The 21,858-nt window shown below is 44.7% G+C and overlaps 1 protein-coding gene across 1 annotated transcript; it reads right to left on the bottom strand.

Moving 5' to 3' along the window:
• Positions 1-2,906: 2,906 nt before the first annotated feature.
• On the bottom strand, positions 2,907-21,620 carry crip2 (cysteine-rich protein 2). Its single transcript, XM_071525404.1, has 8 exons — positions 21,497-21,620; positions 10,787-10,881; positions 6,563-6,620; positions 6,193-6,324; positions 5,328-5,396; positions 5,111-5,205; positions 4,851-4,908; positions 2,907-4,561 (listed from the first exon to the last, which is right to left on the bottom strand). Exons 1-8 carry the CDS (start codon positions 21,537-21,539, stop codon positions 4,494-4,496), a joined length of 618 nt encoding a protein of 205 aa, XP_071381505.1. The 5' UTR covers positions 21,540-21,620; the 3' UTR covers positions 2,907-4,493.
• Positions 21,621-21,858: the final 238 nt, after the last annotated feature.

Here is a 21,858-nt window from a genome sequence, read left to right as displayed (position 1 = left end):
TTCATTCAGCCTGCTTAGCTGACTGGGAAAAAGAGCAAGGCTCTGGCAGTCTGACACCCAGCTGACTGGGAGTCTGAAGTTAATCTAACATGGGTGAGATTCAGGCTGCAGAGAGTTGGATGGAGACTGTGTACAGCTGGTTCACAGTGTTAATGAAGTAAGTATCACACCTGATCAATGAATGGTTCCACAGGTTTTTTTTTTGAGGTAGCACTTCAACTCTGGCCAAAACCAGAATCCTCCCTCAGCAGTTTGCGCTGACTTATGTCATGGTGCGAAGAATGCAGACCGCCTCTTTTCCATCAGACAATGCCGTGCCTCCCTCAGATGGAAGCAATTGATTCATCTGGATAATCTCTTCATTTCACATCTGTATTACAAAGCAAACCTCCCCTGATCCTTTGTAACACAGGAAGTTGTTGCTTTATAAGTTTAAAGCAAAATCGGGCTGCCAGGGAAAGTGACAAAGCGATCCCCAGGGACTTGTCCCGGTTCCACTGAAGTGACCCCTACACTCCCTTCATTCCAATAAGGCTGCTCTGGCCACTTTGCTGAGGCTTTTGGCCATCTGGTAGATGAGTTGAGACCATGGAACGTTCACAGCCCCAAGTTCTATTTAGGGAATTACTGTAGATGGTGGAAATATTGTTTTATGATGTGAGACAAAATCTCGCTGCCCTCAATGAAGCGGAAATGGTCCAAAGGAAAAGAATGAGACGGGGAGGAATTGATATGCCCTATTGGAAGAACGATTATTAAAGAGATCATATAAAGAAGGGATATTCCCATATCTGACACCTGCGAAGTGCAATAAATGTACAGTTGTCTTGATAGCATTGTCTGTCTTTCCACATACAGTATACACTACCAGTCAATAGTTGTGACACATGCATTTTTCTTTATTCTTATTATTTTTCACATTTTAGAATAATAGTAAAGACATCAAAACTATGAAGTAACACAAATGGAATTATGCAGTGACCAAAAAAAGTGTTAAGCAAATCAAAACTATCTTATATTTTAGATTCTTTAAAGTAGCCGCCCTTTGCCTTGATGGAAAGGCAAAGGCTTTGGAAAGAAATTCATACATAGGCATCGACTTCACTATTTATATTTGTCTAAAAAAACTAATTTCAAACATTTAAGCATAAGCCTTTAGATCAAAATGGCTACCAAGATAATGAAAAACATAATACATTCAATCAGGTGTGTCCAAACTTTTGACTGGTAATGTATATAATCTATAAACACATAAATATACATTCTGCAACTATGCATGCAGTCAAACGGTGCTGGGTGGACCTCTTTCTATTCATGAGGTCATACATCCTACAGACAGAAGTCCTCTGTGTCTAATTTTGCCTTCAACTGACACAGTTTCATTTGGCAATCGCCTGCTGAATCAGCCCAAGTTGCATGTGCAGTTGTGCGTGTGTGTATGTGTGTGTGTGTGTGTGTGTGTGTGTGTGTTGGTCTGTCGTCACTGATTTCAAAACAATAGGAGTTCATTGTAAGTGGCCCTCTACATACGCACACATTTGCCGGAAGGGACTTCTGTTTGGTATCCAGGCAACCATATTATTTCCTCGGGCGTGGTCCAGTACAAAGGTGCAGTGGTGTTTCCATGGTGTTTTTGGAACTAGCCAAATATGGAAAATTCGAGTCCACTATACTATATAAAAAGCAGTGGTATATTAAGTTCATATGGGTCCACATACTGGATTGGGACAAAATGCTTAGCCTCAACTCATATTATCAGTGATTATGTGGCTAATAATGATGGCATAGTTTGCAACTGTGTATGTGTGTGCATGCAAAAGCAATGCTTCTGTACCTGTTATGATGTGAAACTGTTACACATTCCTAAAGTGATGTAAGGCTGAAACTGTGCAGTACGCCATTCTTCTTGCTGTCAATCATTGTGTGTGTGTGTGTGTTTGTGAAAGAGAAAGAGAGAGCTAAGTCTTGCCTCACTGACGTGTACCTGACACCCTCCAGTCATTTCATACACACATTTATCCCACTTTTACCTCTTTAAATACTGACACTGGGTGTCATTTTCAAACTCAAACAAAGCAAGATAATCCTGTGCTAAAAAACCCTCCATTGCAGCATGGTGGTGGTTTGGTCCTTGCACAGTGGCACTTTACATACACCGTTACTTGTCCTTAGCGGTTCATTACAATGAATGTCTCTCTCTGTGACACCTGTCAACATCAGCGAATAGATTACATTGTTGTGACAGGCAGTAGTTTACTCCTGACAAATGGAGCAACAAATAGATCGAAGCCACGCTGCTTATTTGCATCATAATAACACGCTGCATTACAGAGTTATTTATTTGAGTAGGACTTGTCAACTCCGATGACAGAAGGGTGAGAGTGTATTTTAGCCAATGATTCATGCAGGGAAGGCTTGCTGAGCATGCTTGCATTTCGTTCGTGTTTCACATTCATCGCAACACACTACAATCACACCTGGGAGAAGCCCAGTATAGCCACCATCTTCTACTGGTGGCTACTGGGCAACTACACAAGCAACTGCAGATTAGTTGTACAGGGATCATGACTCATTCACTTCCCATGCCCATGCTGGTGACCTTTCAGTTTAAAGACCCATGAACAAGCTTCATCATCCGGACTGTGTTGAGTATATATAGGTCAGACTGTGTGTGAATACAGCACCATGATTTATGGAAAAGTCTGATATAAGCCTGATCTACACACTAACTGTCACTGGTCATGATGAATTTTCATTACTGTAATAAAATCAAACAAATAATTGGTAATCACAAAACACAAAAATCACACCACATGTAGTGTTTGTTTACTGCAAGTCGTAAACAGAACACAGTGGAGTTCAGAATTGGTCAAAGAATAATTGTAGTAACACAGATGAAGAGTTTATGAAATATTTATTCAAGGGATTAAAAAGACAAATGCAGCAGGGCTTAAGTGCAGCATTTCGTTCTACAAACAGTGAGCCCTGCAGTGTCTAACGGCCTACAAATGTAGAGTAGGTAATAATCAACACAGTAACAGTCATACAATACTAGAATGCACATTCTTACAGAATGACTTGTCTGCAGTGTCTGGTTTGTTTCTCTAAGCTAGCTATACGCTAATGGCAAAAAGGTATAATACTTCAAATAGCGCATCATCTCAAGGAAAATAACAGCAGGGTTATTTACTAGAAAATAATAATAAAAATCTTGATCTTAGAGAATTATACAGCTTATTTTGCCTCGTTTCACCTCCTTCATAACATGTCCCATAGGGGTAGTAGTACATTGGCTAATGAAATTTAAAGGACTTGAATTAACAAAGCAATAAATACACCCTGTCCCCTCATAAGAGTTACAACCCATTTATCACAGCCCCCTCTTCCCAATGCTGCAGCCACTTTCTGCCTCGAAGAATGCTTCACTTCAAACACATCCATGCATAAAATTTGATAAGACACACATTTGTGTTATTTATCAACACACCATATGTTACTACCTATAGATACTGACATATACTGTAGGTTGTTATCAAAATATGCTGAAACGTAAAACAAATGTATGTGATATCAAGATAGACTCATGGATGTGTTGAAAAGTGAGTGGACAGTGCTTGTAACAGACGCCTCAGAGATCCATCGCTCTAAGTGGAAGAATCTTTAGACAATATGTAGACATTTTTTAAACTGAATCCCACTTTCTTTTTTTCATAAACCATATGGCCAGGAATGTTGTCAGGCAGCCAAACTGTAAATGTGGCATTTTAAAAAACAGAAAACCTCTCAGATTTATTGGCAATGTGCTCCTGAGCACCACCTGTGTGTGCAGCAGCCTCCGAGGTGAAATTCCTCTGGCTGTCAGCACATCACCGTAAACGCACCGCACCTCCACCCACAATGCAACTCTCCATACCTGAGGATCGCTTTTCCGATTTTATTTTTTTACTCGCATCATCTCAAAACTCCCCCTAACCACACATGTTCTCAATTGCACTGCTATAGCGGTGCAAAATTTATAAGAACCAAATATGTAGTGACATTTTATGTGTAGCTGTAATGTGTACATATCCACATGGCATATCAACATGGCAAAAATTTAAGTGAAGGACCTCCATGCCCTGAAGCACAATAACTTATAGCAATCACGTGGGGATACTGGTACTGCATGCAGTACAACGCTTCAGTGTAGTTATGTATGTTGTGATCTAGTGTTGTCTAGCACTCTCCTGGAGCGAATATATGTAACATGTCTAGGCAGCATCTCTAATCAATGAATCATTCCCATTGGTGGTGAATCTGATAGAGGACACTGGTAGAGGAAAGTCAGAGTAGAGGAGAACAGCAGAGACTCAGGAGAGGATCGGGGGTTGGGGTGGGGGGGGGGCCTGGTTGTCTCAGGTCTGAATGTACAGGGGGAGAGAAAAGGGCTACAAATAATACTGTGGTGGATGGTAAGTGTTGCGTAGAGAGGGATGAAGCTGGGGGACAAGGGTTCAGGGCTCGGCCACGGCACTGGGCTCCTTGTCATAGATGTAGCTGCCCACACCGCCAGTGTTCACCCCTGGAAAAACCACAGGCAAAGAGGGTGTCACGGGTTGGGAGAGAGGGAGAGAGAAGGTACAACGTGAGCATGCATGACGGGTTGCAAAACAGCTCCTGAGTGGCTACCCAAGTCTCACGAAGCTGCTGTGACAAAGACAAAGCTATGCTGAAATCTCTCTTCGGTAATACTTGTTTTGTGCAAGATCTGCAACGTGCGCAGCATGGATCAAGTGCTCAGACAGACAACATTCAGTTTCAAGTGTAGCAGATAGTTATTTGGTGTGTTGATAGCACCCTCTAGCGGTTACCTTTGGGTCCGAACAGAACGGCATAGCACGGTTTGTGGCAGTAAGGCTGGCCGTCATGCTGTAATGAAACAAGACAAACCATTAACACCAATAATGAGACTCTCTTCCTTTCTGTCTGTATTTCTTTTGTTTTTCTGTATTTGTTTATTTTTTTATTTCTGCCCTTTTTCTTTCTGTCCTTCCTATTTCTTTCGTCTTTACTGCCCGTCTTTCTTTCTGTCCTTCTTTCTTTCTTTCTCCTCAATCCCTCTTTCTCTCACCTCTGCGTGGCTGCCGGCTGCCAGGGTCTTGCTACACCTCTCACAGCGCAGGCAGGGTCGATGCCAGTCCTTGCCCAGTGACGTCACCTTCTCAGCTGCGTGACACACACACACACACACACGCCTAAGACAACATGGCAACCACTTTGCGGGTTCCCGCTCCTTGCCCCAACCCTTTTTCTCACCTTGTTTCTTGGAAGTGTGTGGAACTACTTACCAAAGTATACCTTCTTGTTGCATCTGGGACACAGGTTGGCCTCTCCGGAAAAAGTGGTGATGCTGCCAGCTGCCAACACATTACAAACACATTACAGTATTGGAAAAGGCTTGGCAGCAAGGAAAACGGTTCATTAGAAGACCATGAATCTCTTCATTTAGGTTTGAAACTCAATGTATTAGCGGTCTAAGGTTATAGAAATAAAATCAAGCCAAATTGTAAATAGATTTTATATGTTACAAGATGGAATTGTTGACAAAAGCCGACTAGAAGAGGCTGATCTTGCCAAGCAAAATATCTTAGTTGCCAAGCCAAATTATTTCTTGGTCTTACTCAAGCCCTACAGCTCCCAAAATTCACTTTGCCTCCCTCCCACTGGAGCCAATGTAAGTTGAGCATACAGGTGGTGCAGTAGGCGGTGCCAAAAGGCAAAGACACAATTCTTATATCATAGATGAGTTTTCTGACTTCCTAAAAACAAGTGGGTGGAAACTGCTGCGAAAATTGAAAACTGCACAATAGAGATAAAACGACCAAAGAACATCAGCTGATTCTGGTCTGCGTTCCCTTTAACATACAAAAGCTGACAGGGTGTATGTCCTCTGGCTGACCGCTGTGGGAAGTTCCTGTCTGTCAAGCTTCAGAAAATCCCCTTGACGTCCCAGGAGTCTCTCTGTATCGAGGTCCTTATCACTGAGTCAGCTACTTTCCTTCCATCGTACCACTTCTTCAAAAACACCCAAATCTCGTGGGACAAACTTCCCTATTGAGTAGCTTTTTCACACACTTTCCTATACATGCGTGGTGTACGCAGTATGCATACATGCACGGCACACACACACACGCACACTCTCTTGCCATTTACCTTTTGCTGGTCCCTTGGGTGCATAGACTCTCTTCTCCTCAGGTTTGGGGGCTGAATCCACAGAAGTGGGAGAAGGGTTGTTGTTGACTGGAGTGTCATACACATAAGAGCCTGCTCCGCCAATGTTCACACCTGTATGGTACGGGATGCAGGAAAATAAGCCATTGCAATCAAACAGAAGGACAGATTAATTTGAATTAGATACCTAAGGCTACTGACTTTGCTACTGAAATATTCTACTTGATTTTGCTGATGTCTAAATAGTCATCTTTGTTTACAATATGAAAACTGCGTCTTATATCTGACAAGCTGTGTTTGACAACCAGATTTGTGAAGTAGATTGTGTTGAATGAAATTAAATGTACTACACCTTTTGGCCCAAAGAGGGCAGCATAGCACGGTTTGTGGCAGTAGGGCCTTCCATCGTGCTGCGGGAGAGAGAAACACACCATGACTGATACAAGATAAAACAAAGTGAATCAATAGACATGTAAAAAAAACTGATGCTGCAGCGAGGGTAATTTCCCAGTGACAACCGGGACGTGTCTGAGGAACCATATTATTTGATAGCACCATGCATTCTGTTATCTTGTCTTTTGCCTTTATTTCTGCGTGGGAAGAAAAGAGGTAGGCAGAAGAGGAGAAAGAAAGAACGTATCTAAAAAAGGGATTGTGGGCTTCTTCTGCAGCTCAACCTCGGATGATGTCAGTGTCACAAGTTCCCTCAACACATAATAACGACACCAGCGGTATCCAGGAAACAGGACCGTGTTGATGGACCCAGTGCCAGACTTAGGTGCAAGCTATGTGTCTGTACGTGCGTGTCTGTCGGTGTTTCCACTTGAAGAGCAGAGATCCCAGTGTTAAGACACAGATGACCTGCTGCTGATGCATGCTGGGAAGGCGGGGGGATCAGCACTGAGGGTCAGAGCGGCCACTGGTCCAGAGCCCAATGCCCATAGATGAGAAGAAGCAAGAGGATGGCACCGATGCCATGGGCGAAGCGCCAGTCCTTGGGGGAAAAAAACTGGCGTGAAGCAAGAGACATACTACCCACAATCCCTTGCGCCTCTGTCACACGTGGCATCTTTACAGCGAGCCGCATGAGCTCCTTTTTCCCCAAGAAGACGGTGAGGTAGAAAAGGGCCTGTTCTCTCACCCTCAATAATGCATTAGCCATGACAGGATCAGCTACTGTTGAAGCAGCCACACACACCCACATAACACACACACTCCTTTCCTTCTCTCACACACACACACACACACACACACACACACACACACACACACATATACACTCCTTTCACGCACCCTGGTTGACATTTATGAGCTCCGTGCAGATCTGGCTGTCCATGCTAGGCCGTGACTAAGCACTGATGACTTTCTCAGGACAGGACAAACTGACACAGAGGGCTCCATTGTCCACTAAACTGGCTGGTTCTGGTACAGTCTACTGTACAGTATGACCGCGGCTCTGGCCCTGCTGTACCTCGGGGGCAGGAAGGACCCTAAAGATGGATTATCCGTCCCGCCACACAGCCCCCTCACTTCCCACATCCTCACATCTGAGTCTGTCTTCTCCATCCATCCATCCATCCCTCCTCCTTTTCTTTCCTGCCCTGCCTCTAGGGCTGAACGATACTGACAAAAAGTTTTTCTTGTCATACATTTTTTTTTAAACTTTAAAATTGTTTAAAGAAAAGTGATTTTGTTAAAAAAAAAATAGATGTCAGTGTGCAGGATTTACTGAGTTTGAGTATGCTGAAAGGGTTTCACCAATATAATGACAGAAAAGAATATAACAAAAAACACTTTTTTGGCCATGACTGCTAACGCGTTTCGGTATTACACCTTCATCAGAGCATCAAGAGGTGTAATACCGGAAAAATAAAGTGGTGAAAATGAGGTGACGTCTTTTTCGTTATTTTCTTTTCTATCATTATATTGCTGCTTTCTTTCAACTCGAACACTGATCGTTGAAGTCCAGCGCCCAGCTACAAAGTAGCCTTTTGGAAGAAGTGCACCTGTTTCTATTTTGTACTAGGGTTTCACCAATACTTGATTCATGAACCAAAGATCACCCGCAGCACTAAAACACCTTGTTCAGAAATCCATTTTGGACGCCCCCCTCTCTCATAAGCAATTAACTGCAGCCTCTGTGATTTGGAAATTGCATAAGTTTATACTGAGATTTCGATTTTTTTTAGATTAATTGTTCAGCTCTACCTGCCTCCTCCTAAACTCCATGTCCCCTCCACCCCAAACTCCACTCACTGCCTTGCTAGGTCCAGTCCCTGTATGAGACCATGAGGCGGATTAATTCAGCCACGATCTTATATGCTGGACAGTGGAGACTTATGACCTTGTCTTTGGAAGCTTGGCAGTCTGCCATCAGCCTCAGGGAGCTGCTGTCCTCCTTTGGCCCTGACCCTAACCCCCCTCCCCCTTTTAAAGAAACAGTCAGTATTGCTCCGAGGTCCCTAACCTTTTGCATACCGGGCCGGGGATAACATCAAACACCCTCCCCGACCCCACAATCCCCTTTACATTCCTTCATTTTTCATGCAGTATCTCCCAGGTTCCCGGGCCAGCCTCCTTCTGTTTCCATGACGATGATCGGGCATCGAGTTTTTTCCCTACTAAAGCCAGGCTCTTTGCCGTGGCGATGCAGCCTGGGGCGGGATTTGGATGCTGTCCATGGAGAGAGGAGAGAGGATGGAGAGCGGGAGCGAGTGAGTGAGTGTGTTAGAGAGACAGAGAGAGAGAGAGGGAGAGAGAGAGAGAGAGAGACAGTGAGAGAGAGAGGTAACAAATACAGAGAGACTGCTGTAGATTACGTGTTACTGTAATCATACAGAGATTAAACGACAGGACAGCATCCTTTGGGGTCTGCAGGGAAATTGCCTTTGTGTACAGAGAGGCTGAGGTCACATCCTTCCTGTGCAGAGAGAGGAGCAGGGGCAACGACGTGATCAGATAAAGGGGTTGGGGGGGGGGGATTCACTCATGTACAGAGAGGGTGAAAATTGAATCGTTGGCTGGGTCATGAAAGGCAAAAGAAGACGAGAGAGATAAGAAAATCCCGAGGGTGAAGACGCCAGCTAGTGAACAGCGCTCGTACGTTAGACCACAGTCGGGGAATTAATGTTGAGACGTGATACTGCAGTCTTGATTACGTAACAGAGGAAGACGGATCTGAAACCAGCTCTTCCTGTAGTGCTAAGGGGGTTCAGTTCCCACTAGGGCCACCCATACTCAGGGATGCAACCAGGAACAAGAGAGCAGAGCAGGAAAAAGGCAAGTGCACAGTCATTTCCTATAAGAAATACATGGAACTGTGTGAAATGAAGTGGATAAAACCTGAAAAATCACATCCTTGCCTACTGAAAAAATAAAGAAAACACTTAACGTTGTACTGTGTAATACTATGACTTCTCATTCTACATGTGTATTTGTTCCTACATTGTGTTGTTACATGCTTCAATGTGTTGGGAGGTTTTAAGGCCACTGCAGTTTTACCTAAAATTTTACCCAAATTAATACACTCGCAGTACTGAAGAGCCCTGAAGCGTCCACCAAATGGTTTGTGTTATCCATCAATGATGTACTGTAGAGAAAGTCTGTCAATAAGTCAGTGCATAACCAGCCGGCACTGGCTTCCCCAGTTACATTTCACAATAGCAATGTATGCACTGTGTCATCAGGGGTTGGAGGCCTTTGAACCCATGAGATCAACACGACTGCAGTGTTATTTTATTAAGAAAAACAACATTCATGCATAAAATAAAGGACTGACACTAACAAAACAGACAAGAGAGAAAAGCCCCAGTCCATCAAGTCAGTTCAAAAGAACATAAGCCATTTGGTGGACACTTTTATCTAAAGTGCTTCCAAGTATCATGAGTGTATATATATTTAGCATGGGTGGCCCCAGTTTAAATTGAATTCCTAACCCAGGCAGTGTTCGTGACATGCTCTACACACTGAGCTATACAGGCTAAAAAGAGTCCATGTCGCTTTCCCAGTCCCAGAATAAAAACCCACGTCCCATGCTTGCGGACAACAGGTCCTCTCTTTTTTTCCTCTTTAATATTTCACCATGGAGCAGTGTGTTGAAACCCAGGCCCTCTGGCTACAGGACAGTCTGTCCTTCAGCCAGAGGGCCTGGGTTTCATTCCTTTGCTGAAGTGTCCTTGAGCAAGAAGCTGCATCCCTACCAGCTGCAGGGCAGCTGTTCTGTAGCCGACCCTGACCTCTGACCTCCCTGTGGAGGCGGGCAAGCAAAAGGACTGATTTCTCATTAATAGAGTGTTTCACGGGGGTATTCACCTATGTGGCATGGAGGGTCGAGTGTATGCAGGTTTTTGTTCCAGCCACAGACTACAGCAGGTGATTTCACTGATTAACTCACCTTCAACCAGAGAGGAACTAATCAGTGAAATGATCTGCTGTACTCTTTGGTGTGAATGAAAACCTGTGTACACTCGGCTCTCCATGGCACACGGTTGAATACTCCTGGTGTATTATGTATGACACACTGTTATGTCAATAGTGAGCGACAGTGCTGTGCTGTTGTTGGTGGTGTTTTACTGACCTCAGCATGGCCTCCTGCATTCAGAAGCTTGTTGCAGCGGTCGCACTTGAGGCACAACTTGTGCCAGTCCTTCCCCAGCGATGACAGCTTTTCAGCTGCACGTGAAAGACAAAAAACAGAGAAAGAGGGATGTGGGGGGGAGGTGGAGAGTGTAGGGGACATTGTCAGTGAAAACATTCAGATAAAGCAGCATTTATATACGTTACTCTGAACAATGGTCTTTATTTTTTCCGTCAATTGTGTCGGCCTTTGTATGTCTTATAATGTGCCGTTCAATCTCTCAGCTCAGAGGGGAATTACGTTCTCCATTGCTTCACTCTCCAGAATAATGATTAGCCTGTATCTCTGTACCGCTGCGCCCCATTGAATCCTGCTCAAAACACTGCCATCATGCCAATGAGTGGTTCCACTGGGGGCCCGGGGACACTGGGAATGCCTGTGAACCATACAGGATGCCGTGATGATGTCATCGCGGGACAGACAGACGGTGGCGTGAGTCCCAGTCCAGCTGGAGCGGCGGGGGGTGCCCGCAGCTAACCCAGATCTCTTTGTGTAAACCCCGCCTCCTCCCTCCCTCCCCCGTCTATACCCATCCTGCTGCGGACGGCCCCCAACCCCGTTTCCGTCCCTTTTCCATCCCGTCTCCCAGACCGACTGCCCCCCCCACCCCCAGACGAGCGAGGGACCCTAATTATACCCCGTCCAATTATAAATCTCTGCTGCTTCCACACAATGGGCCCTGTGGAGTTGTGCAGGCAGCAGAGGAAACACCTTCTCTTATCACAGCAGGGCACAATCAGCCGGACACCACCGTCTGTTTCCTACATACCCTTACTCCCCCTCTCTCTCTCTTTCTCTCCCTCCCTCTCCCATGCTCAGAGGATTGCTTTAGAGGACCTGACTACTCCCTGCAGGGGTTTCTGTTTACTCTCCAATCAGTTTCACTGTCAGTTTTCACTGTCAATTACACTGAGACAAACAGTCAACAACAAGGCCCTGGAGAAGAGCCGGGAGTGTGTGTGTGTGTGTGTGTGTGTGTGTGTGTGTGTGTGGTGGGGAGGGGGGGGGGGGGGGGGGGGGGCGACCTCCCATCAAGACAATATAACAGAGAAGTGCTGACTTGGACAGAGGAGGCTGGCAGTAATATTAAATCACTCTAAAAGATACTGTTAGTCAAGAGTAAAAAGCCCATCATAAATCACACAGTGATTCATTGATTTCCTCTTAAATCGGAGGATAGCCGCAAAACCTCCAGACACCTCTAGACAGTGTTTCAAGGAAATGTATGAATGGGACCAGCAGCATGCGTGTGTGTGTGCATCATTGACTTCTGTCAGAAATCGGAGGATAACCGCAAAGAGACACATAAACAGTGTTTATCTGCTCTGATTGTGTGTATGTTTTAATTCCTCCTAAATCAGAGTATAGCCACAAACCTTTAAACACCTTTAGCCAGTGTTTAAAGAGAGTGTATGAATGGAACCAGCAGGGGCTCAACCAGTCTCATCTGAGTGTGCGTGTGTGTGTGAGTGTGTGTGATTTATTTCCTCTTAAATCTGAGGATAACTATACACCTCTAGACAGCACTGAAGAGATTATGAATGGGACACAGAAACCCTCCCAGTGTGTGCTTTCTCTCTGTGTGCGTGTGTCTCATTGATTGTCTCAGAAGCCCTGACACACCTCTAGACAGTGTTGAAAAGAGAGCGTATGAATGGGAACAGACATGCCAGTGTGGCCTCATTTCTCTGTGTGACTGTGTCTGTGTGTGTAGTAATAAAGTCCACTGTTTAACAGCTCCCTGGTTTAAAGGGCAGTTGTTATTGTAAGAGGGGCGAGCCTGTCAGAAGGGTGTCTGTCTGCATTATGTGTGGAGGGAGTTATAGAGTGGGGGGGAGGTGGAGGGGAATCTGCATCTGGTCCAGCTGTTTATCCCCCCCGCTACCAGCCACGCTCTATCCTTATTATCCTTATTCATAAACCCCCTATCACTGAAATAACACCAGAAAATTTGCCTTTGAGTTGATATTATCGCATGGATGCATTTGTTAGTGCTTGAGTTCATAAAAGAAGCATTTGCTCCAAAATATGTGTGGGCCCCATATGCCTCCAACACACACACACACACACACATATACAGTGACTATGACTGGACCACCGCAAAGAGAAATCAGTCAATATTCAGTCAGAGGTCTACCAAGTCGACCAAGTCTATAGGAAACGCGGACACAAATGAAGCTTACATCCTCGCCCGCTAATGAAAAGCCACCGCCTCTTCCTCCGCTTCGTTATGGCAACACCGTGAGGATAAATGCACACACTTGTGTAAACAAACAAGCTCCTGTTCACAGGAAACTCTCTCCGGATACTCACATTAACACTGTCAACACTGATGAGCCGGATACTCACATTAACACTGTCAACACTGATGAGGATGTGCCAAATCCTTTTAGCCAATCTATTTTCTCTGCCATTAACCTACAATTAGCCTGACTCCAAAGCACACAGCGAGGGATTCCCCTGTGGTTTAATGTACATAGTGCAAATACCTTAGTAAATGACCGTCTATTTTTACGGTATGGGATTTACGTTTCTAGCTGCAAAACGTCTGGCCTCTCATTGCTGTCTGTCTTTGCTGCAGGCCGACTAAAAGATATCTGGAAATAAGTAGGTCCATTATTGCAAGTTCAGTCAATATGAAATGAGTAGAATCCCCACATTTTCTTTTATTTTTAGTGTTAGATGCTCCAGTTTTAAAGCGCATAGTGCAGAAGTGCTGTACAAACTTGACATAATTCAGTCAATAACATGAAATGTGTATGTTTTTTAGCATGGGTGGGCCCAGCAGGAATCAAATCTCTAACCCTGGCATGGTTAGTGCCACATTCAGCTGTTATGGACCAGTCAAATTTGCTTGCTGTTAGAAAGTCTCCGTATCTGTGGGATTTAGGCTAACCCTAACCCTTTCACAATGATGTCATTATTAAATCTTGTCAAAGCTTGTGTCTGTGTTTGGAAGAAAAAATAAAAAATAAAAATCCTGTTTCCTTTTTTATGAACGTCATTCTTGATACAGTGCTGATTGACAGATGCTATTGCAAAACGCTTAGCACCAGAGGAGAAGAGGACAAATGAAAGCAGAGTGCCAGCAGTCAGAGGTCGTCTCAAAAACCATACGATACCTGCACCACTGTAAGCTGCTTAGCTTCGTTCATAAGTTCCTGACCTAAGCTCTTCATTCTGGCTCCTCTGATTGTATTGTCAACATGGTTTAAATAACTGAGATAGTTTGGCTACCTGACTTAACCCCAGTGTTTACAAATGCCTGGTTTAATTTGTGATGACAATTCAGTGGAAAGTTGAGCTGAGGTCTTATGATAGGAGACAATGTTTTACTTTAACCGTACTATTATGTACCATGCAAAACCGCGAACCCAAAGCACGAGTATTTGATGATTTAGATGCTTTTACTTCGCTATATGGAAAAAGCATTTAAATCATGAATTACTCACGCTTCTGGTCTTCATAAAACATGACATAGGCTATTTATATGTAACATATACGTATGTTTTTTTTTTACATATACAAGGATATAGGCCTATTGGACACCTGTTACAGAACACAACTAATGAGTAACCACACAGTTTTCCTCTTTTGGGAAAATCCAGGCCCAGAGAACAGGTAGAACACAGCTGCTATTGTTTGTTCCAGTAACATAATTCCATAATATCTGTCCATAACAAAAAATGATCTGAGGCCAAAGCATTAACTGTCTTCATCTGACAAGGCTGTTGTGTTCTCTTATGGACTGAACTCATTCAAAGGACCTAACTTTCCCTCTTCCTGGTAAATTGGAGTCATAAGGCATCTGACGGAAGGGGGGAATTCAACAATTGAACATCAAATAGTTATGGTGTCTTTGTAAACATGCCAAGGCGTATATGAGATTAGCCATGTGAGTTTCCATTCTACCTGCAATGACAGAGCTGCATCAAAGAACATCAATCTACGCTATAATCAAATCAACTTTTATTTGTTATATTACATGATGCACTTATACTTGGGATCATATTGTGAGGGAAACCAATTATTCTGTGTGTATGGGCAGAGATGCTGCTCCCTCAGCCAGGGACAACAGCAGTATGGGAGCAGGCCCAGGGCAAACAGTGTAAAAACACACTGTAATTGGACGGGGCATTAAGCAACAGCACTTGTACATTAACAAGGGGTCTACAGGGGCGAACATTAATGGCCCATTTCTTCAAATGCCTTAATTACAGTTGCTTAATTATCAACAATAACAGGCAGCTGCACCCAAACACCAGAGCTCACGATGGACTGAGTTTCACCCCGGGCCAGGAGAGGAGAAGATTTGTCCTCTTTGCTTTACTCAAGGTCTGAAAAGTCATGACAGATAAATAAGCACAAGGTACTGGACAACATTTACACAGCTGAACCCCCAGCATGCAACGCGACAGGAATGTCCGCCAGGGGTTGGGCTCTGAAATCTCATATGGGTGCTCTCTTGTCACTCAATAATTCGATCGGGGTGCAACGGGGGGAAATCCAATGCTTTCGACAAAGAGGACGATGCCATGTCCGCTGCTTGGCGTGCTGCAGGAGCTCATCTCTATAACCGTTACTCACTGTTGGCCTGTTATCGACTGGGGCCGAGATAGAATCAGCAGGGACTGAAAAGGCTAATGTTTCTGGATGTCAGACGGCTGTATGAGAGGCCGGGAGAGAAGTGACACGCTTAATTCACTGAGGGATGAGTGGGGAATACCAGCCATCAAGATGCTTCATCACCACAATCAGCTCTATAACTGTATTCATCATTCTTGCAATGGTTTACATCCCTTTCTCACAGACAGGGCTGACATTAAGCGGGTCTATTTTAAACTGACATTATCAAATGGCCTATATGATTAAAGCTGTAAAGGAATGATCAACATATTTGGGACAAATTAAGGTTGAGCCATGACGTAACCATGTTACAATGTTATTTGTAAACACTTCTAAATCACGGCTGGCTGGATTCAGTTCTGTTGCAGCCCTCGGTAATGTGGACCCATCTGTTCAGCCCTTCGTACTGTAACCCCCTCCAAAACACACACACACACACACACACACACATAAACACACAAACACACGCACTGCCCTATCCCCATCCCCCCTTCTCTTTCTCTCCATCCATCAGTGACAGCTGAGTCCACGCAGGCATTTTTCTTTTTTGTCACAGCAGTGTGTGATAACTCCATGTCCCATTAAACACCATATACCCGACTCCTGGGGGCCCAAAGGCAAAGCAGGGGCCACACATGGAAGGTGCACAGAAACAGGGAGGGTGCAAACATACAGCTTCCAACTCAGGGCCTGTGGCAGGAAGGAAAAAACAAGCAGCCTGTGTTTCCGTCTCTGCATCCTCCCTCCATTCTGCTCTCTGGAGTACAAACACCCTCAAGGACATGTGGCCTTTTACTTGGATTAAAGACAATGGCTATTCAGTCGGGCACACACTGGCATTCAACCCCACCCAGTGCACTGACTTTGGATGTGTTTTTCAGTAGGGGAACAGGTTGTGCACCAGGCAGCATCACATACCCAGGCTGTCTACGTTTTGTGGGTATGTGTGTGGTGGGTTGGTGTCAATTCGTCCTCAATTCAAAATGTAAACTGAAACTGCAATTTGCAAATGATTATGCATTCACCATAATCTCTTGATAGAACGGCTGCACAATTTTGGCTAAAATGATAATCCTGATTATTTTGCTAGATATTGTGATTATGACTATTAGTCTTGATGATTTGGGGAGCGAATTTATTTCACAGACTAAGTGTATCGTAAAACATGATTATACACGATTAACAGTCCAGCCGTACTGGATAGATGGTAAGATACAAAAGACTGGCAAAAGATTTATGCAAGAGGATGTTTCTGACTTTTGAAGAACATCCTCTGCTAGATTTGAGTGAACAGAAAGTGAACTGACCCCAACAGTGGTGTGCTGGACATAAGGATTGATTTGTTCAGAGACCACGTGTGCTTGTAGTTTCCTGTGGTGATGGCAGTGGCCCTGCAGAGTGGGGACTGACGGCAACAAACCTCTGGGACACATGTGTCTGGATCCCTCTCTCCCTGTGGCTGATGCAACCCCAGAGCAAAACCTCGCTCTGGAGGTCGTCTGTCGCCTCAGTCGAGGCGAGGTTTCCTCTCCAGCCTTTCTCCCTTTCTCTCCCTCCCTCTGTGAATAAAGAGGCCGACCTCGTGAATCCTGCTGGCTGACGTAAATGAGCTGCAGTTAACTCGCATCCTGTCTGCGTTTGGTCAGAGGAGCCGCAGGCAAAGTGCCGTTTCACAGTCCCTGCCTCTGCGGCTCGTTCACCCCTCCCTCACCCCCGGGCCCGCTCGCCCCACACCGCATCTCATCGCTAAGCAGCCAGGACACCATGTCCCTGGCTAGAGGGACTTCAAATAGGTCTGGACTGCATGACTAGCCTACAAAGTAGTGGACCATGCATTCTACCGTGGGACTAGACCCGTGTCGGTAGAAGGGCACCAACCCTGTTATAGATCTAGGCTGTGGTAATAGGATAAATATGATGCCTCCAGGAATAGACATGTGACAGAGCCACAGAAGGTAGTAGCTTTGAGTGAAATCATCTGAGTCTTGTAAAATGTAACAAAGTTAATAATAAAGTTATAATAAAGTCGTTCCTGTCTTCAATCAATAACTGAAAACGTGGTGCGTTGGAGTAATTCCCTTTGACTATGATCTGATTTTTTCCACACATGCAAAGTGAATAATTTGGAAATGCTTTAACTGCAAACAACCAAATCAGTTCCTCTATTCATCTGCTGTTATATAAAAGGTCACACTGCAGCAAGGTGGAACCGTTTCACCTGTGTTTGGGTGCAGCCAGTGTAATGCCATCTGCATTAGAGGATCATATTTGTGCCTCAAAAAGGCAGAGAAAAAGGACTCTCATTGACTGGTTTCAGAGGCTCACAGGTTATGCAATGGCACAGAGCAGGAGGCATCGACTCAAGAAATGACGTTACATAACTGACAAGGCACATTCACACAACCCATGGGGCAGCCAAGTGGAAAACAGGGTACTCTAGCGTTGACAGGAAAGAGCGGGGAGGGGAAAAAAAAGATATTGTGTGGATGTTTGGGGTAGAGGAGGATAAAGAGGTGTGTGTGGGAAACAGTGTGCTGCTCCACACCGTCAGGGAAGGGTTGAGAGGACGAAGGTATTCTGCCCCCCTGAAAGGACAAACCGGAGCAGAGACAGAAAGAGCCTTGTGTGAATAGAGATGTCGTTTCTCATTATAATGCATGAGGCACTTTGAGAGTCTCCGTTTAAATAAAGGCGAGCCATCCCATCCCATTTCCCCCTCTTTCCCTGTACTTAAAATCCAGGGGAAGAGGAATTCAGGGCCTGAGGCAAGACCCAGTGATTGAAGAAAGGGAGAGTGAGAGAGAGAGAGAGAAAGAGCCCGAGTGAAAGAGAGAGAAAGTGAGTGAGAGAGAGGGGAAAAAGAGAGAAAATCTCACAGCAGAACACCATTAGTTCCCATTAGTTTCTCGTTTATTCACTTAGTTGCACAAAGAGCCACTGCTGCCATTTGTCATGCACGAGAGCCACCGCTGCTGCTGCTGGACCGCTCAGCCACATTCGGGTCTGGGGTTGGGAGATTTAGTGAGCCATGCTGGGTGATGTGCACTCTCTCTCTCTCTCACACGCTACCCAATGCATTCCCACCGGGTCCATGACCTGGTCACATGTCAGTCAATAGTCCCCGGTGTGTTTCTCAGTATCTCTGCACCACTGGAACTGACAGATGTGAAGCCGCAATGTGGGAACAGTGGGAATTTGAGTTCAGCCACCCTGCTGCACTTAAAAAAAAGTAATATCTGAGCAACCCTTGAGATGTGGTTGCATTCTTTTAATGCCAGGGTTTCTTCTCCCTCTTTTTTTTTTGATGTTATTTATTTGGGTTTCTGAAAATAAATCTGCGAGACATCCCTTTTTAGGCTGTAGACTCTTCTGAGTGATTGAAAAGCAGAGACAGCAGCTGCAAGGAGGGGACAGCAGTTCAAACCTACAGTCAACATTTGCCTTTTAGTGGCAATGAAATTAAGCCATCTGAAGACAGCTATCCAATAAAGTAACAGACGGAAAATAATAAAACATTTCCCCGCAAAAACCCTCCAAAAAAGTTTCCACTCCAGACGGTGGCTCACCGCCGCCGTTTGAAATGACGTTTTTGCAGAGGGGGAGAGGGGCGGAGTTACACGCCAAGCCCGCTGATTCCAATATTGGGCAACGCCAGCTGGAGGACCAGGTGGGTGTACTGCAGGGTGGGCCAGTCCCCGCTCTATATAGCAACACCATGAACCACTCTCCCTCCGCAAGAAAAATGGGAGCACATTTTGATCCTTATACGGACGGGAAAAAGACAATTTACTCTATCAATAACACATGTCCTCGTGTGGATCAAAAGCAGCAGGCCTGTCTCTTTCCACGTTTCTCCCCCTGTTCATTCCTGCATCCCAACTCCCACCAGTCTACAGATCTAACTTCAGCCCGGCACAGGATGTCTTGCGTCTCTCTGGAGTCTCAAGAGAGCGCCAAGTGGCTGAGAGGAGGATGTATGTAGGTGGAGCTGCTCGGCTCATTCTATAGAAGGAGTCTGACATTCCTCACTGACATCATCTTGATGTTTCAGGCCGTGGGCAGCAACAGCCGAAACCGTTCTCCCTCCCTGACCTCTCCCTTGCCTCGTCACAGCTCTGACAGCGACATCCTCCCCTTGCAATGACTGAAACCTTAATATTACGGCCATTAACTCCTTCGCTCACTTCCTGCACTCCTCCCTAGTTTGACGTCTAATTCCACTCATGCTGGTTAGCTGCTCCCAGCATCATCATCATCATCATCATCGTCCCGCTGCTCTACAGTCAGGCACTCCACCCAACACAACACACCCCAGCCATGGTAAAAATAACTTCACTAGACAGGATCTCAGTGTGTTACATAAAAAAAAAAAAGAAGATAAATCATAGAGGAGCTGTGACTAACTCGCCGACATGCTGCTGCGAATTAAGGCTACAGCACAAAAGAATAATCAGATGTGCATGACTGTATTTTAGGAAAATAAATCTTGTTAGCCCGCGTATTATTCCGGTCCAGCGACTCGCGGGACCCATAGGATGAGCAGCAGCTGTGATGTTCACTGCCACTCCGGTTACGTAAGAGGACTTCCATCCACTCACATAATTGATTTTGACCCCGTGACAGCTCTGGGTGCTGCGAAGTGTAGGAAGGATCAGCACCGAGGAGCGAAATTTGTTTTTGTTGCGCCGCAGACAGCAAAACACAAACATGGGAGGATTACTCAGGATTCAACAGAACGGCAGCATATGCTCCCCTAAAAATAAATCCACCCTAACTCAGAAATTGAAAAGGGAGCACGCCATGTGAAATCTCAGATTCAAAGCAGCCGTGGATATTTTCGATTATCTTCACAAGCTGATCTCTCTTATTTCTCTGCTTTGCTTTTGCACTTGTCAATGTATGTGTGAACCTCATGCCGAATAAAACGCCACTGTAGACCCTTCTTATCGTAAATATAACATGTCATCTTCCTCAGTGTGACCAAGTGTGAAGCAAAGCTCTTTGCCCAAGTGGGTGTTTTTGTTTTGCATCTCTGTTTGCAAGCAGGTTTTCTTCCCACTGACACAGCATGATGTTACTATGCTCCTCTATGAGTGGGCAATATCAGCATATGGCATTACTGCACTCTTGGCAAGGGGCGCCCAGCAACCTCCAAAGCCAACTGCCAAGCTTGGATATTTACCAAACACAACAAATTAAATATGGCACAGATCAGACTCAAAATAAGATAAATCATTAAAAAAAAAAAAAAAGTCTTGTGCAGACAGGGAATGCTTTCCATCACAGAAGTCATATGTATTTTATCTGCTTGCAAAATCATAATTCAGTGAAATGTTTGGAAATGTTTGCTCCTGTGGCCTACGTTTACATGGACCCTTTTAACTGCCAGCTTTTGGTTTTCCCAGAGTTTGTCTCTATCAATCATTTACAATGCAAGTTGACCAACTCTTGCTCTAAAATAATGCTTAATCTAAGGAATGCTATGAACTGTATGTGAAGGATTCCTTTGGGAATTGTAGGCAGTTTTTTTCCCACCAATGGTTCAAAGTCAACAAAGTAGTATTGAGCTTGGGGGACACAATATTAGGCTGATGACATGCATTACATATGTTAGAATATGTTTATGGTATGTTTCAAAACATGTATAAATAGGCCAAAAACGTACTTGTAGATGTAGATGTTTATATGTCATGCATTTTGGCCAATTTATGTACATTTTGAAACATACCTCTAAACATATTCTGAATGTGAAATGTAATTTTGCCATAATATAGCTATAAAAGACAATTTCGTATCTAACTAAAAGCACTGTTTCATAACATTTGCAAATAAAATGAAGAGGTTAACCATAGCCGTTGTGTAGGATAACAGACAGCACTAACAATGAAAAACAGTGTAACTAGTGGGGTCCACACGCAAGACACGTTGATCCTCTATCACGAGTATCATTTAGCTAATGAGCGGGATCACCATCATGTGCTAAAAAGTAATTGCAAACCTGGGAGCAAAGCGGGCAGCACTCACCGAAATACACCGTCTTGTCACACTTGGGACACTTTGAAGCCATGTCGCGATGTTTCGGGTCGAGTGCAGACGGTCTGTTTTGTTTACTAGAGCGGCGTCCACTTTCTTCTTCCTATGACTCTCCAGAGCAAGTGCTGCTCAGTTCCGTTGATCAGTTCACAGAAGCTGGGAGCATCTCTTCGGTTCGCCGCTCCTCATTTGCATAGCCCCGCCCCCCGCCACGATGCCCGTCCTGATGCTGCCTTCGGGTGTTGTCGGGAATGTTAGAACTGAAACTTGAGCGCACATGGACGACCCAACAAAGTGGCAAATACTAAAGTCAAAGTCAAAGTGTCAAAGTGTTTTTATTTATCAAATGCACA

This window comes from Centroberyx affinis, unplaced genomic scaffold, assembly GCF_046629955.1.
Source record: "Centroberyx affinis isolate AG114_WGS23_722 - 3 ecotype Tasmania unplaced genomic scaffold, CSIRO-AGI_Caff_v1 ptg001292l_1, whole genome shotgun sequence".
Taxonomy (NCBI): domain Eukaryota; kingdom Metazoa; phylum Chordata; class Actinopteri; order Beryciformes; family Berycidae; genus Centroberyx; species Centroberyx affinis.
Note: the sequence above shows the minus strand (reverse complement) of the source record. Positions and strands in the feature narration are given on the sequence as shown.